This window comes from Mesocricetus auratus, unplaced genomic scaffold (assembly GCF_017639785.1).
Source record: "Mesocricetus auratus isolate SY011 unplaced genomic scaffold, BCM_Maur_2.0 Super-Scaffold_100025, whole genome shotgun sequence".
NCBI lineage: Eukaryota > Metazoa > Chordata > Mammalia > Rodentia > Cricetidae > Mesocricetus > Mesocricetus auratus.
In genome coordinates, this window is record NW_024429206.1 from 7,468,473 (window position 1) to 7,482,846 (window position 14,374).

The 14,374-nt window shown below is 46.4% G+C and overlaps 1 protein-coding gene across 1 annotated transcript in view; it reads left to right on the forward strand.

Annotated features, from left to right (window-relative positions):
- Positions 1–13,268, forward strand: part of Cit (citron rho-interacting serine/threonine kinase) — a 171,778-nt gene extending 158,510 nt beyond the window's left edge. Inside the window, exons 46-49 of the mRNA XM_040731524.1 lie at positions 1,900–1,978; positions 2,087–2,266; positions 9,517–9,832; positions 10,778–13,268. Of these exons, the coding sequence (XP_040587458.1) occupies positions 1,900–1,978; positions 2,087–2,266; positions 9,517–9,832; positions 10,778–10,801 (599 nt within the window). The 3' untranslated portion in view covers positions 10,802–13,268. The remainder of the gene's footprint in view (positions 1–1,899; positions 1,979–2,086; positions 2,267–9,516; positions 9,833–10,777) is intronic.
- The last annotated feature ends 1,106 nt before the right edge of the window (positions 13,269–14,374 follow it).

Below are 14,374 nucleotides of genomic sequence, written 5' to 3' on the forward strand. Positions count from 1 at the left end.
TGTGAGGTGCTAGGTTGGGGTGGAGAATGTAGGGCCGCTGTTTGCTGAAGCCTGTGTATTCTAATGGACTTAAGTGGTATGGGCGACACTTACCTAACCCTGTGTCTGTGAGAATGTGTAAGTCCACTCTCCCAGGCCACAGTCCAAGGAAATGTTTACGGTCCCATGACACAAAGGAGAATATTCCCCATGGATGAGAAGTCATTTTCAAGGCTGTGTAGTATCCCGTAGTGGAGCACACATTAGGTAATCCTGACTAGGCAGAACAGTGAGCTCATACCTAATCATTCTTGAAGTATAAACACTGTGTGAGCATCCCCGGACTGACTCCGAACACTTGGCAGATTGTATCCTTTGAGTGTAAGTCTCTAAATGAATAGTGGTCAAAGAACAAACACACATGCATGCAGGTCCTTACCACAAGACTGTGTGGATGTTCTACAGCACCTTTATGGCCCAAAGGAGACACACACACACACACACACACACACACACACACACACACACACACACACACAGAGTAAACAAATAAATGTAAAAGAAAATACTTTCTTGTTCACCCTTTGCTACCTAATAACCAGTTCTGGACCTAAGTGACTTACATCAGCATGCATGTTGTTGTCCATGACTCTGGGTCCACTCAGCTCTGCCCCTCATGCTATCAGTGGGGATCTATAACAAGAAGAAAGTACAAAAATAGCCTCAGAAATAAGGAGAAACAAGCTTGCTTTTTTCTTTTTGCTGAGGGGTGTGTTGTTGGGGTCACTCACTCAGCTACAGGCCATTGTTCCCCTGTATGTGGACTCTTCCAAGAGTATAAACAGAGGTTTTGTAGCATTTCACATGCACGATATTCTGCCAGTTCAAGCATGCCAACGGGGCTGCCATGTTCAAAGCCCACCACCTGCCTAAGGGCGAAGTCGTGGCTTGCCACTGGAGCAGCAGTGAGGACCAGCTTTCCCCTCCAGGAGAACAGGACCCATCGTGTCTTCTCTTGTTCCAGAGGCACCATCATACAGAGATGAGGATTAAGATGTAACTGGTATGGCTATACACACAGACAGGATGGGGCCTGGAGTTCAAGGCCAACCTGGGCTACATAAGAGACTACAAAATGAAACAAATAATAATAGTAACAATAAAAACACACAGCAATATCTAAATAACTGTCTTTAAAAAACTTTACTTGGTGAAACTGGAGAGATGGCTCAGTAGTTATGAACACTGGCTGCTCTCCCAGAAGACCCTGGTTCGAGTCCCAGCGCCCACATGGCGGTTCACAACTGTCTGTAACTCCAGTTCCAGAGCATCCAACATCCTCTACTGGCCCCTGAGGAAATTAGACACACATGTGCACAGACATCCATGCAGGCAAAACATTTATATACTGGGAGAAAATCTTTAAAATCTTAGAGAGTAACAGTATAAACAGGTCTACAGAAGCCTTACCTCTGTGTCTATCTCCTACTGTCTCCTTCCTGCTGCTCCAGAGGGAAGAACTATGATGAGTTTATCATCTTCCCAGTGTTTGTGCAAATGCACGCATATAAATGTCTCCTTATCTTAAGGGAAGCAGGCTCCTTGCATCCTTCTGAACTTGCCCTGCTGGCTGAGCAGCGCACTGTGGGTAGGTGCAGGGCTTCATGGCGCATCTCTTAACCTGGGCAGAGTTCCATAGGGATGCTGTAATTTCTTAACTAATCCCTCTGATGTAAGTTATTCTGATGCAGTAATGAGCAGCATGGCAGCGACTGAACCCGCACGTGTGCGTGTGTGTGCGTATAAGGTTCTGGTTTCTGGGTCACCGGTCTTATAGCAAACCTTGATTTTCCTGCTTTTGTTCTCCCTCCCCCAACTTTTTTCCCCTCGTTGTGCTCATCCTCCTTGGTGGTCCTTCAGCCTACAGAGAACCCTATCTGTTTGTGACTCACTTCAACTCACTGGAAGTAATTGAGATCCAGGCACGTTCCTCGCTGGGGTAAGCATTTCCGTCTGTGCTGTGAGGACAGGCTTAGGGGCAGGGATGCCATGCAGCAAAGGCAGTAACCAATAATGAATGTTAACTCTTTCTCTTGGAACCCTGCAGGACCCCTGCCCGAGCATATCTGGAAATCCCGAACCCTCGCTACCTGGGCCCTGCAATTTCCTCGGGAGCGATTTACTTGGCTTCCTCATACCAGGACAAGTTAAGGGTCATATGCTGCAAAGGAAACCTTGTGAAGGAATCTGGCACTGACCAGCACCGGGTGTCCTCCACCTCCCGCAGGTACTGAGAGCATCTTCACTTTGCACTCAAGACAAACCACACTTTTGTGTGTGGCATTCTCTCATGAGCGGCACAAGTATTGTGAAGGGCTCCCTGGTCACAGTGGCAGGGAGCATCTGACATGGCCCTGAGGGTGTCCTCAGTGGCTCTGCTGAGAACAGCTCACAACTTCCACTCTGGTGGGTGCTTTGGGGTGTGTCTTTGTCGTGCTAGCTGTTGAGCCCCAGGGAGATGTGTGGCTCTCCTTCGTGATGCTCAAGCCCTATGTGACAGAGGGCCAACTGGAACCCTAGTTCTAGTCCTGATGGGCCTGCAAGCCTAGACTTGGGACCAGGATGAACTTCTCCAAAGAAACAGCAAGAGAATGGCATCAGGAGGTCAGGGAGACAGGATGTATAGGGGAGGTCCAGAGGTGTGAGGCGTGGCCATGGGCCGTGGCTTCCTAGGCTAACTAGAGGTGTATGGTGTGGCCATGGGCTATGGGTTCCTAGGCCACCCAGAGGTATGTGGTGTGGCCCTTAGCCATGGCTTCCTAGATCATATAAGAGAGTTCTATGGAACCTGAGAAGTCTTTAGAGTTTAAAATTTTTGTTTTAAAACTTGTTTTTATTTTTGCATTGGTAATCTAACACAGTGTATAGAACCCAAAGTGCACGAGATGTATAAAGTAGTACAGTCTCCTGGGTTTCTTTTCTTTCCTGTGTTTAAGAAAAAAAATAAAGATTTCTGTATTTTTATTTTTTTGAGACAAGGTCTTACTGTGTAACCTCACATCATCTAGGTCTCACTGAGTTCTCTACTGAGAGCACTGCACACAGTAAGAGCTGCTGGGGTGACCCTTTAGAGTCTAACATTTTTATAGAGCATCCAGTCTCTACCAGTAGCTATGTTTAGAACGTTTTTTTATCACCTCAAGAGTTTGTTTTCCTCTCCTTCAGTGACTGCCTTCGGCACTTTGCACAGTTACTGTTCACCTGTGGGCAGGGGCCTTTCTTATCCAGCAATCCCCAGGTCCAGTCCGACAGAGTCCCGAGTGCCAGTGGACCTTTTCCAAGTCATATTGCTACTCTTCTGGAAATGGCCTTTGGGGTCACTTCAGCCCAACCTGTGCCTTCCAGACATTTCCAGACTGCAGATGTTTTCACAGTGACTGTCTGGCTACAAGTCCTCTGCCTTCAACTCTACCAATAGATCTGGAGAAAGGCAGGGGCACAGGGTGTGTTAAATGGTCATTGAGTCATACCAAGTTTGGTTTTCTTGTAAAAATACTGTTGGATTGCAACAAGCTGGTTTTGCAATATGCTTGGTCAGCATGCATGAGTATGCACATGCGCATGTGCGTGTGTTTTGTTTTGTTTTGTTTGTTTTGTTTTTTGTTTTGGCAGAGCTGAGAATTGAATCCTGGGCCTGACATATTAGCCAAGGGCTCTGCCACTGAGCCACCCCTGGTCCCCATACTTGATCAGTATGGTTTTAGTCAATCCTGGATCTTTATGGAAAACTTGAAGTGACAAATGACCAGATGCTCCTAGCTTTTTGTTTTTTGAGGCTATCTTAGAAGGTCTCAAGACACCATGGTTGGTTCTGAGTCGTGTAAGTTTGGATTGGCCAATCTTTGTGTGGCTATTCTTTGCCCTCTTGGAGCAGTGGGTCCCCAGGGGTTCCCACTCCTCTGTTGCAGCTTCCTTCCCGCTTTCTTCCGACAGAAGGGGCAGTGTGTTGGGCGTGCTTGTCTGTACTGTGATGTCTTGGAGATGGCTTCCTTCTCCTCTCATGCTGGCTGTTGTTCTCAGTTTATTGGAATGCCCGTCATAAATGTCAGCATCTCTCTGGGCGGCTCCCTGTTTGGTGCTACAACTTCCACCCCTTTGAAAATCAAGGAATCCGTGGGCTACAGTACCAGAAAATCAGAGGGTGTGTGACAGCAAACAGAATTCTGTTAGGTGGTGTGGGGTAGCTCCATCAGCTGGGTGTAGATGTTGGCTGCCTCATCCTGGCCTAGAGGACTAGGAACCAGAGCCATATCTATGTGTAAGAAGCTGGAGACGTTGGTCCACAGAAGCTCTGAGATTTAACCTGGAGGACTATTTCACTAACCTATGATTTTGCTTTTCTGGACACCTCTACCCTGTATACAGCTGTAAGTTTCCTGTGCCAGGTATCACATCTGGGGCTACCCTGTATACAGCTGTGAGGATCTCCTGTCAGGTGCCAGGCATCACATCTGGGGCTCCAGAGAGCAATGCTGAGGGCACTTTATTCCCCTAGGGCCTATAATTGGGTGAGTGAAGACCAAATGTCCCAAGATACTTAGGTACTGTAAAAGACAGACAGATGTATAGTAATCTGGTGCTGTGCCAGGACACACTGTCTCTTACTGATGGATAGGAGCCAATGTTTCTGAGGTGTGTGGTCCTGGTCACACTGTTCTGAAAGTGGCAGTACTGTGCACACTTTCCTGAACCGTAACATGTCTTGGTGATGGCCTTACCTCCTTGTCAGTGTGATTTTAATTGTGGGGATATGCTGTAAGGTCAGTACGCACCCTTAATGTTTCTAGAATCTTGGTGCTGTTTCCAAGTCATGCCAGAAAGGGGTCCAAATGTTGGGATTGGGCTTCTCCATGGCCTTGCTCATGACTCTGTAAGAACCTGCTTGTCCTGTTGTCCAGAAGGGCCCCAGTTGCTTGAAACGGGGCAGAAATACGTGCTGACTTCCCTGGGGATGCCAGGCAAGTCCTACTCATACCTGCAGTCAGTTCTCCGCTACCACTCTGCTTATAGAATGGTCTTCCTGCTCCTGGTTGCTCTGGGTGGGTCAGTGTCAGCGATTGGCTTGGCTGACTGTCATTCACGGTGGGCCCCATTTTCCTGGTCTGTTTAGCAGAGCAGGGAGCATAATTCTGCAGAAACTATAAAATGGACATGGTAGCTCATTGGCCATTATAGATATGGAGATGGAAGACTACCCACTTGGCCTCAAATGATGAGTGCCCTTTTTCCTCTCATTTATCTCAGCTAATGCCCTGAATGGCCTTCTCTGAGCCACCCTGATTCCCCAGACACAGAGCACCCTCTTGCTAGCTTTATGATGGACTCCTGTAGACACGTTCCAGAATTTTTTTTTCATTGCAAATAGACTTAATGTATTTCTCCCCCTTAGCTTTATCTGTTTTAATACATGTTCTATCTCTCTAAGCTCTGCAGCTCAAGCTGGGTACAGACTTTGGTTTCAGGGTATAGAAATCAGTTCCCTCACATTTAATACCGCAGAGACGTGGAGTGGGGCTGGATTTCAGTGTGTTCATCTGAATTGCCAGTTAGTCTGCATGGAGAAGCCAGGCCACGGCATAAAGCTGTTCACGACCAACTGACCACAGATGACCTCCCCAAGCTTGCCTGTGCCCAGTGTTCGGTCACCTCTCCCTGCAAGTGGTTTTCCAAGTTTTTTGTGGCACCTGCTGCAGAAGGTTGGCAATTCCCGGTCATGGCAATAAGATGACCTATAGGCACAGGATGACACCTGATAAAATCAGGGCAGACATTGGGTGGGGATCTGGGGACGGAAGGGATGTCATATGACAGTCTGACTAGCTCACCCTGGCCTGGAGATTAACCATTATCAACGTCTGACCCCGTAATCCACTCAAAACACAAGGCCTTTCCTCAGTGCTATTAAATGTTGAAGCCAAGGCCTTGTGCATGCCAGGCAAGCCATCTACTGTGGAGATCATGACACCAGACTGACCTCTCTTGGGTCCTCCTTTCTCCTAGCCTCTCCACTGCCATGCACTTGCTTGTGTGGTGAGGGCTCGGCTTTTAAAGAGCAGAGGGCTCAGCCAGGAGCATGGCGAGCACACAGAGGTGGGAACTGGCACTGAGACCTGGGAGCTTGGGTTTCTTTTGTCCTTGTCCTCAGGTCTAAGCTTTTTCTAGTAAGAATGAACATTGTTGGTGTTTTACTCTGACTCTTTTTGGGGGGCCACCACCCAGCACCCAAATAAATCACACATGGAGGCTTATTCTTAGTTATGAATGCCCAGCCTTAGCTTGACTTATTTCTTGACAGCATTTCTTAAATTATCAGTCTACCTTTTGCATGTGGCTTTTCCATTTCTATTCTTGTATACCTGTCTTTGCTTTTTACTCTGTGGTTTGTTGGGTGTAGCTGGCAGGCTGGCCCTGGAGTCCTCCTCCTTCTGTGGCTACATTTTCCCCTCTTCCCAGATTTCTTCTTCTATTTATTCTCTTTGCCTGCCAGCCCCGCCTATCCTTTCTCCTGCCTCACTATTGGCCATTCAGTTCTTTATTAGACCATCAGGCATTTTAGACAGGTAAAGAATCACAGCTTCACAGTCTTTTAACCAAGTTCAGCATAAACAAAATATTCCAACATTTCCTCTTTTCTTCTTTCTGAACAAAAATGAAGTTTTAACTTTAATATAGTAAGACTGTATACAATAAGAACAATTATCAAATAAAGATTACATTCACAATATACTGAATTCTAATTTATTTGTGTCTGGTAACCTTAAGGAAAATACTCCCTAATCTATCCTATCTTAGTATATCCAAAATTTTATACCTAACTTACTTTCTATCATATCTAAGGAAAGCTGCAACTATAACTATCTTGTTTTCAACTCCATCAAAGGCACCAGAAGACTTTAATATTTAATAAAATGTGCATTGCAAACAACTTCCAAAAACATCTGTCTGCCTGGACAGTCACCCAAAGTTCCTTTGCAATGTTGGGGCATCGATCATCAGCCCATAGTATCTGGCAGACCTTTCAGTGAAGCAGGAAATTTGAAAGACTGTCCCACCTATATTTGCAGCTTATCAGTCACTTTCCTCCATGTCCTGCAGAATGTCTGGCAGTTTCTTCTGCTTTGGCAGAGTTCAGCGGTCACTTTCCTGTGGGTCCTGCATGTCCAGTGTGTATAACATACTGTCAAGTAGTCCAGGCAAGGGCAGGATCTTTCCCAAATGGCTAGCCTTGCCACCTTAAAAGCAGCAAACTCCATAAGGAGTTTCTTCGGTACCCATCAGCTTTGCCTCAGGGCTGCCAGGAATGATGTGTCTCATTGTCATGAAAAGTCCTAAATTAGCAAACATTTTAAATGCCATATTCTCTAGGTCTTTGAAAGGTTTGAAGACCATCTATCTAAGATATATCTCTATATGATCTGGAAGACATACCTAGCATATCTACAAATTTTATTGTTGTAGATGACTAACTACTGACCTATGTTTCTTGATTATCCTAAATAGTTCATAATAATAGCTTTCAAAACTAGAATTCTACATTACATTTTTAAATGAACTACCTAGATATAATACGTTAAACAAGAATAGAAATATATACAACATGTTGTAACAAACAATAGGCTTAAATTAGTATCAATATACAAAAGTCCTTTAAACATGAGTAGAAACATGTACAGTATAACAAAAATGACCTTAAATTTGTATCAGTATACAAAGTCCATGCCAAAATGAAATATTTGAAGTTAATACTTGTTTTTCAGTTTAAAGTAGATTTCAGTATTCAACCCTTTAAATCTTATCATTCCTATATAAATATAACAAACATCCATGACCCACCAAATAGCCAAAAGCCACCCCCCCCCAAGCTCCTGGGAATGTGGACATTGTGTTCTCTAGACTGCTTCCTGTTGAATGTGGGCAAAGACATTTTTGGGGTTCCTGAGAAAATGTGAGGTAATGACCAAGTCCTGGGAAAACCAGCAGTAACCTTTGTTGATAGGTATCACCTGTCACGTTTCAGGAGGTCTCTCTTGATCAGACCAGATCCATACCAACCTGGAATGAATCCACAGCCTCTTGTTTCCTGTGGAAACAAAAGCAAAACCACTTTTCCAAAGCAATGCATCTTTTAAGTTCCAGTTTACAAATATATCTTTTGACCTTTTTTTTCCAGTTAAGGCATTCTATTTTAAGAATCGAGGCTGGTTTATTTCATCAGTTCCCCTGTCAATCCCATGTCGCTTAGCAGCTATTTTTTTGCTTTTCAGCAATCAAAAAGTTAAAAATCAACACAGTAACATACAGGATCCAGACTCCCTGTGCGTTTTCCCTTCTTTACATGACTTTTTTCTTTTATATTATTTTTACTGTCTCTTTAAAGACTATTTTTAAAATTATTTCTATAGCTGCCTATGCCCATTTTCTTTCATAAGCCTACGCACACTGTAGAACACACTAGAACCTGTTTAGAGAATTTTCTGTCTGTACTTCTTTTACTGCTTATCTCTTGACCGAATGCTCAAACTTTAAACTGTTAAGCTACTACACCTGGGTCCTCTTCCTGCTGACTCTGCCCGCTTTTCAGTGAGAAAAGCCAAGTCTAGAGCTCACAGCCAGTCAGAGGTTCATGACCGAGGATTGCATTAGACCTTTCTAGCTGAGGCAGCCCCTGCTTGCTTTGGTTGCCATAAGCAGTTTTTACTGAGTTTGCCTTTTCTAGTTTCTATTTAATGCTCCCAGCTGAACAGCCGCGCCTCTTAAAGGAGCCGTGTTCTTTTTCTTTCTTTTTCCCCCAGGTTTTTTAGGCTCTACATGGAAATTTGGGCCCACATTGGTATGCTGCAATGTTGTTTTTTTATTCTTTGGCTCTTTTGGGGGAGCCCGCCACCCAGCACCCAAATAAATCTCACAGGGAGGTGTATTCTTCGTTATGAATGCCCAGCCTTAGCTTTGTTTCTTGACAGCTTTTCTTAAATTATCCTGTCTACCTTTTGCCTCTGGGCTTTCCCTTTTCTATTCCTGTATACTTATCTTTGTTTCTTACTCCATGGCTTGCTGTGTACCTGGATGGCTGGCCCTGGAGTCCTCCCTCCTCCTTCTCTGGCTCCATATTCCCCCTCTTCCCAGATTTTTCCTGTTTATCCTCTCTGCCTGCCAATCCTGCCTATCCTTTCTCCTGCCTTGCTATTGGCCATTCAGTTCTTTATTAGGTGTTTTAGACAGGGAAAGAATCACAGCTTCACAGAGTTAACCAAATGCAGCATAAACAAAAGTAAATATTCCCCAACAGTTATGCTTTTAACCCTTGCCCCCAGGAGCTAAGGCAGGAGGATCATGACTTTGAAGACAGCCTGGGTTTCATAGTGAGTTCTCGGCCAGCTGAAGCGGACAGTGATGAGAAGGAACCTGCTTAGATACTTAGAGGGAAAACAGCTTTGGGGCAGTGACTTCTCAGCCCCCTGACTGTCTCATTGCCCCCAGCAGCCCCAACAAGCGAGGCCCACCAACATACAATGAGCACATCACCAAACGTGTGGCCTCCAGCCCAGCACCACTGGAAGGCCCCAGCCACCCCCGAGAGCCAAGCACACCCCACCGCTACCGAGACCGAGACCGAGAGGGCCGGGCAGAGCTGCGCAGGGACAAGTCCCCAGGTCGTCCCCTGGAACGGGAGAAATCCCCAGGCCGGATGCTCAGCACGAGGAGAGAGCGGTCCCCAGGGAGACTGTTTGAAGACAGCAGCAGGGGCCGGCTGCCTGCGGGAGCTGTGAGGACCCCACTGTCCCAGGTTAACAAGGTGAGGCAGAGGCGTCCAAGGCTGCACAGCTGGCACATATGTCATAAAAGTGGGACTCATCACTGTGGCTCAGGCGTGTAAGCAGTAAAAGCTTAAGAAGAAAACATACTTGATTTAAGAGGCTTCCTCCACAAATGACAGCACATATGATTTAAGGGAGGGCGGTGTGTGCATACCTCAAAAGGAAACAGTTACCAACAGGCATGTTGTTCCCTGCCCCCAGAGGGCAGTATTAGTGGCTTCTAGGTCTATTCTGTGATACAAGCAAATATGTTTGTACTCCCCCCCAACCCTTTAAATACAAATGATAACATTCTAGATATTTTTAGACACACAGTCACTGTAGACACTGATATTTTTCTGAAAGTTACCCAGAAACTTGGAACTATGCTTCTGCCTTCTAGAACTTTGAGCTTTTTCAGTCTGAGGTGGTTTTGGCACCTGTGTGATTTTTGGATAGAGTCTAAATCTGTAGATGGAGATGTCGAAGTAGGTAACTTTCATGCGTGCACACATAGGTCCTATGCTGCTAGGTGGGCTGTCCAGTTTCTGGAGCCCCCTCTAGCCAGAGGTGCCACCTTCCCATCCCCTGAGGATGATTTTCTGAATGGCATTCCTACTGATGCTACTACAGCACACTGTCAGGACTTTTCGGTAGAGAAAGAAGAAAAGCCACATGAAAATGTTTTCCCATTAAAACTGAGTGTGCATATGTGTACACACACATCCATGTAAATTCAGTTTGGGCTTGTTTTTCTTTTTTTCTGTCTTATTTCCTGCCTGACCCCATCCCTGGCTCTGTTAGGTTGGTCCTGTTCTATATGGCACCACAGTCAACCACTGGAGGCATAGGACAGACACCATACAAAAATACTTGCCTCCCACAGGGAGCCAGCAGTTCCTGGCCTTGGATGCTAAACTCCCTCCTCTTTATTTTGCTCCTAGGTCTGGGACCAGTCTTCAGTATAGGTCTCAACCAGAAAAACCACCTCCTCATCTCAGTCTGCAGGAAAACACAGCACCCCGGGTCTTCGCTGCAGGGGACCCCAGCGCCCGTCTGCTCGGTCTGCATCCGGCACAGCTGGGACCAGACTGCCCTTGGCACGGATACCCCCCCATCTCCAAGGGGTGCAGATAGCCAAGGCTCTTAGGCGCTGCCAGCACTCAGTGCCCCGCCTCCCACGGGGCGGGGCCTTCCTGCAGTCATCGCTGTCATCCTCTTTGCACTTTGCTACTCTTTCAGTCATTCAGACTTTTGTACTGAGTTCCAGCCTGTACCGGTTCATCAAAGGAAACCAACCCGGACACGAACTGTGGCTGGAAGTCTACCTGCTACTCTAAGATCCTCGGGTTGGGTGGTTTTTCTTTTATTCTTTCCTTTCCTTTCTTTCCTTTCCTTTTTTTTTTTTTTTTTAAAGACAACGGAATTCTTAGTAGATTTGGATAGCGACGTATTTCCTGTTGTAGTCGTTTTTAGCTAGATCACACCATCAGGTCTTTGCCACTGAAACGTAGCCTAGAAGAGTCCCCCGTTGGTTGGCTAACCTCCCGTGTTCATGTAGCTTCCTTCTTGTTCTGGTCCATTCTCATAGATGGCCCTGTTTTACCCAGGGCGACATTGTAGCCAAATGTTTACCGTTCTCATTGCCTTTTATGGCCTTGACAACTTCCCTTCCCACCAGCTGAGAATGTATGGAGGTCAATCAGGCCTCAGCTTGAGGCAGTGACCTGGGGCCAAGGGACCTCATCGAGCTCTCCTCCCCTACCCTCGGCATCATCTACCCAGCCTGCTTCCCCAGCTTTCCATGTAGCTTTGGCCAGGAAAGCGTGCAATAGACTTGCTCCAAGCCTAGCATTAATAGGCCTTGAGGTTGGGCCTGGGACGGGGCACCCACCTCCCGTTCTGAGGGCCGGTGTGCTGCTCCTCACTCCTCTGGAATGGGGAGGAGACCTGTCTGGGAGCCCTGCATGGTGGATCACTGCATGTGCTGCCCCTGACCTGGCTGACTCCTCCCTGGGTTGCTCTGCCAATGTGTTGCTGCCATCACATAGCCCCACCAAATCGACACCCTCTGATGACTTGTCAACTAACCGGCCACAACAGGCTGCAGTCTGTAGCACTGAACAAACAAACAAAAATCGCTCAAGCCTTACGACCAGAGAAGGGTTTCAGCAAACCACACTTCTCCCTGAGTTTCCCCTCCCATCTTCGAGTTCCCTGCTGGCTTCAAGGATGACTGTGCCACCGTGCGATCACACAGAAACCCAGCACGGTTCTACCCCACGAAACTGTGACTTCGCAGATGAGCCTTTCCCTAGGGCTGGACCTAAGACCAGGACGTTGGAGAGAAGCCGCAGCTCAACTCTTCCAGCCCTGTGGGGCTGGCGAGTCCCCCCCCCTTAGGTGCAGTGCGGCTCGCCCAGTCTCCCTCCACACTCTAGAGTGCGGAATTCCTGGCAACCGGATAGAACCAACTTAGAGGCTTCGCAGTTGGCAAGCTAACTAGCGGCCTTACTTCTGCCTTTAATCTCCCACAAGGCCTCTTCTGCTTTGGATTCTCCATGACTCTTAGGCGTGCCTCAACAACTAAGGCACATCCTAGGTAGGCTGAAAGGTAGACCTGTCCCCACCGCAGCAGGTGACCGTGTCTGTGTTTTCAGCCCGTGTGTCCACAGTCCCATGTCACTCCCCAGATTACAACCTGGCCTAAATGCCGGCTCCTTCCTGCTCGTCTCTACCCTAAGTGCTTTGGCGTTTGAAACGCCCGTGACCCTCCATGTCCAGTGCCCGCCCTGCTGCTGCGTTCAATGTGTTGCTCAGAATCTTTGGGGTCATGTTCCCTATCCTCATCCCCCCAGGGCAGATCTGACCGACTGTTTGCTGAAGTTTTTGTCTCTCGGTCCACAAGTATTTGGAATGGTCACTGATAACCGGTCTTCAGTCTTGGCATTTCATTTAGGGCCTCCATGAGAAACGGGCACCTTGAGCCCTGCCAGTGTGTATTGCGTGTCTCATCTGTGACGTGCTTCCTGCTACATAGAACTAGCTCAAAAGACTGTACATATTTACAAGAGACTTTATATTCGTAACAAAAAAAAAGGAAATTGAATTGGTTTCTACTTTTTTATTGTAAAAGGTGCATTTTTCAACACTTTTTTTTTTGTTTTCAACGGTGGTAGTTGTGGACAGTCATCTCCGCCACCGGAGTGGGGAGCTCTCTGTGTGACCACCGAGATGCCAGCAGGAAATAATTGTAACCCGAAATCGCAGTCAAAAGCTTATTAGCATCAATAAGATTCTAGGTCTCCAAAAGTACAGGCTTTTTCTTCATTACCTTTTTTATTCAGAACGAGGAGAACACACAATTCCAGATCCACCTTGAGAGGAATGAACTTCGTTGTTGAACAATAGTGAAATAAAGCAATGATCTCAGAATGCTTGCTCCCTTGGCGTCTTTTCTTGCCAGAGACCATAAAAAGCAAGCTCACTGGCACAGCACCTCCGCTCTGAGGGAGGCTTTTCTGTGGGGTGTGCACCTGGGTGGCTAGAATCAGAATCTTGGAATTAAGAGTGGTGGGGGACACTATTTTGGTGAGTGCTTCTGTCAACCAGGGAATTGTTGTTAAGGTCATTTTTAGGGCAGGGAACTGGAAAGCTTAAGCAGCCACCTAGGCTACTTTAAAAGGATTAGTCTAGACCAGATTAGCTGTAAAACAGCTAACCAGGAAAACAGGTCAGCGCAGGATTTTCCTGATCCCATTATGCTGAGGCTACTGAGAACTTAATCCTGCACTCCTCTTGGAATGGCATTCAGAAGAAGGTTAACTGTGACTGCTTCCGGTTCTGACTAGACATTTACTGTCTGCAAGGTAAAGTGTCACCACCACTTTGTAATTTGTTATGTCAACTGGACTGGTCTGGAAAAATGTTTTTCTCCCCGGTGATACCCGTTGCTTTTAATCTTTGAATAAATATAACAAGATGTAGTTAAAAGTTGACTTTGAGGGTCAAATCCAGCAGGTTTTTTTTTTTATTTTATGGGAGCTATAGAGGCTGTGTTCCTTGTGATTGGGAGAAAGAAAATGACTCACAAAGGAGGAAGTGAGATGTTGCAACTTCTTCCCATAGAACAAACGTTAGAAAAAATGGCCATTAACGATCAGCTAACCGTTTCAGTTACTAGCCTAAGGATTCTTGGCAGCCAGGAGCTGCCTTAAAAGTTAAGTAAACAGGGTTTGGTTCCAAACTCAGAGGTCTTTTGAACCTGAAGGGACTACCTCTACAAAACAACTATGAAATTAGTCACACTATAAAATGAGGCCTAGCCCTTGACAACTTAATTCTCACCAAACTCAAGGCATTGAGTTCATACCAAGTTTCATGACCACGAAACGTTTGGCTCCTGGGGCCAAAAAAAAAGAGATCGTCTACTTAATAGGACTGAACAGCTGGTGTGCAGAAAAGGCCCTTCAGCCAAAGGTTAATTTAAAACACTCACGAAGACTCACAGCAAGAGATGAGACTGGCCCTGCAGGGGTGAG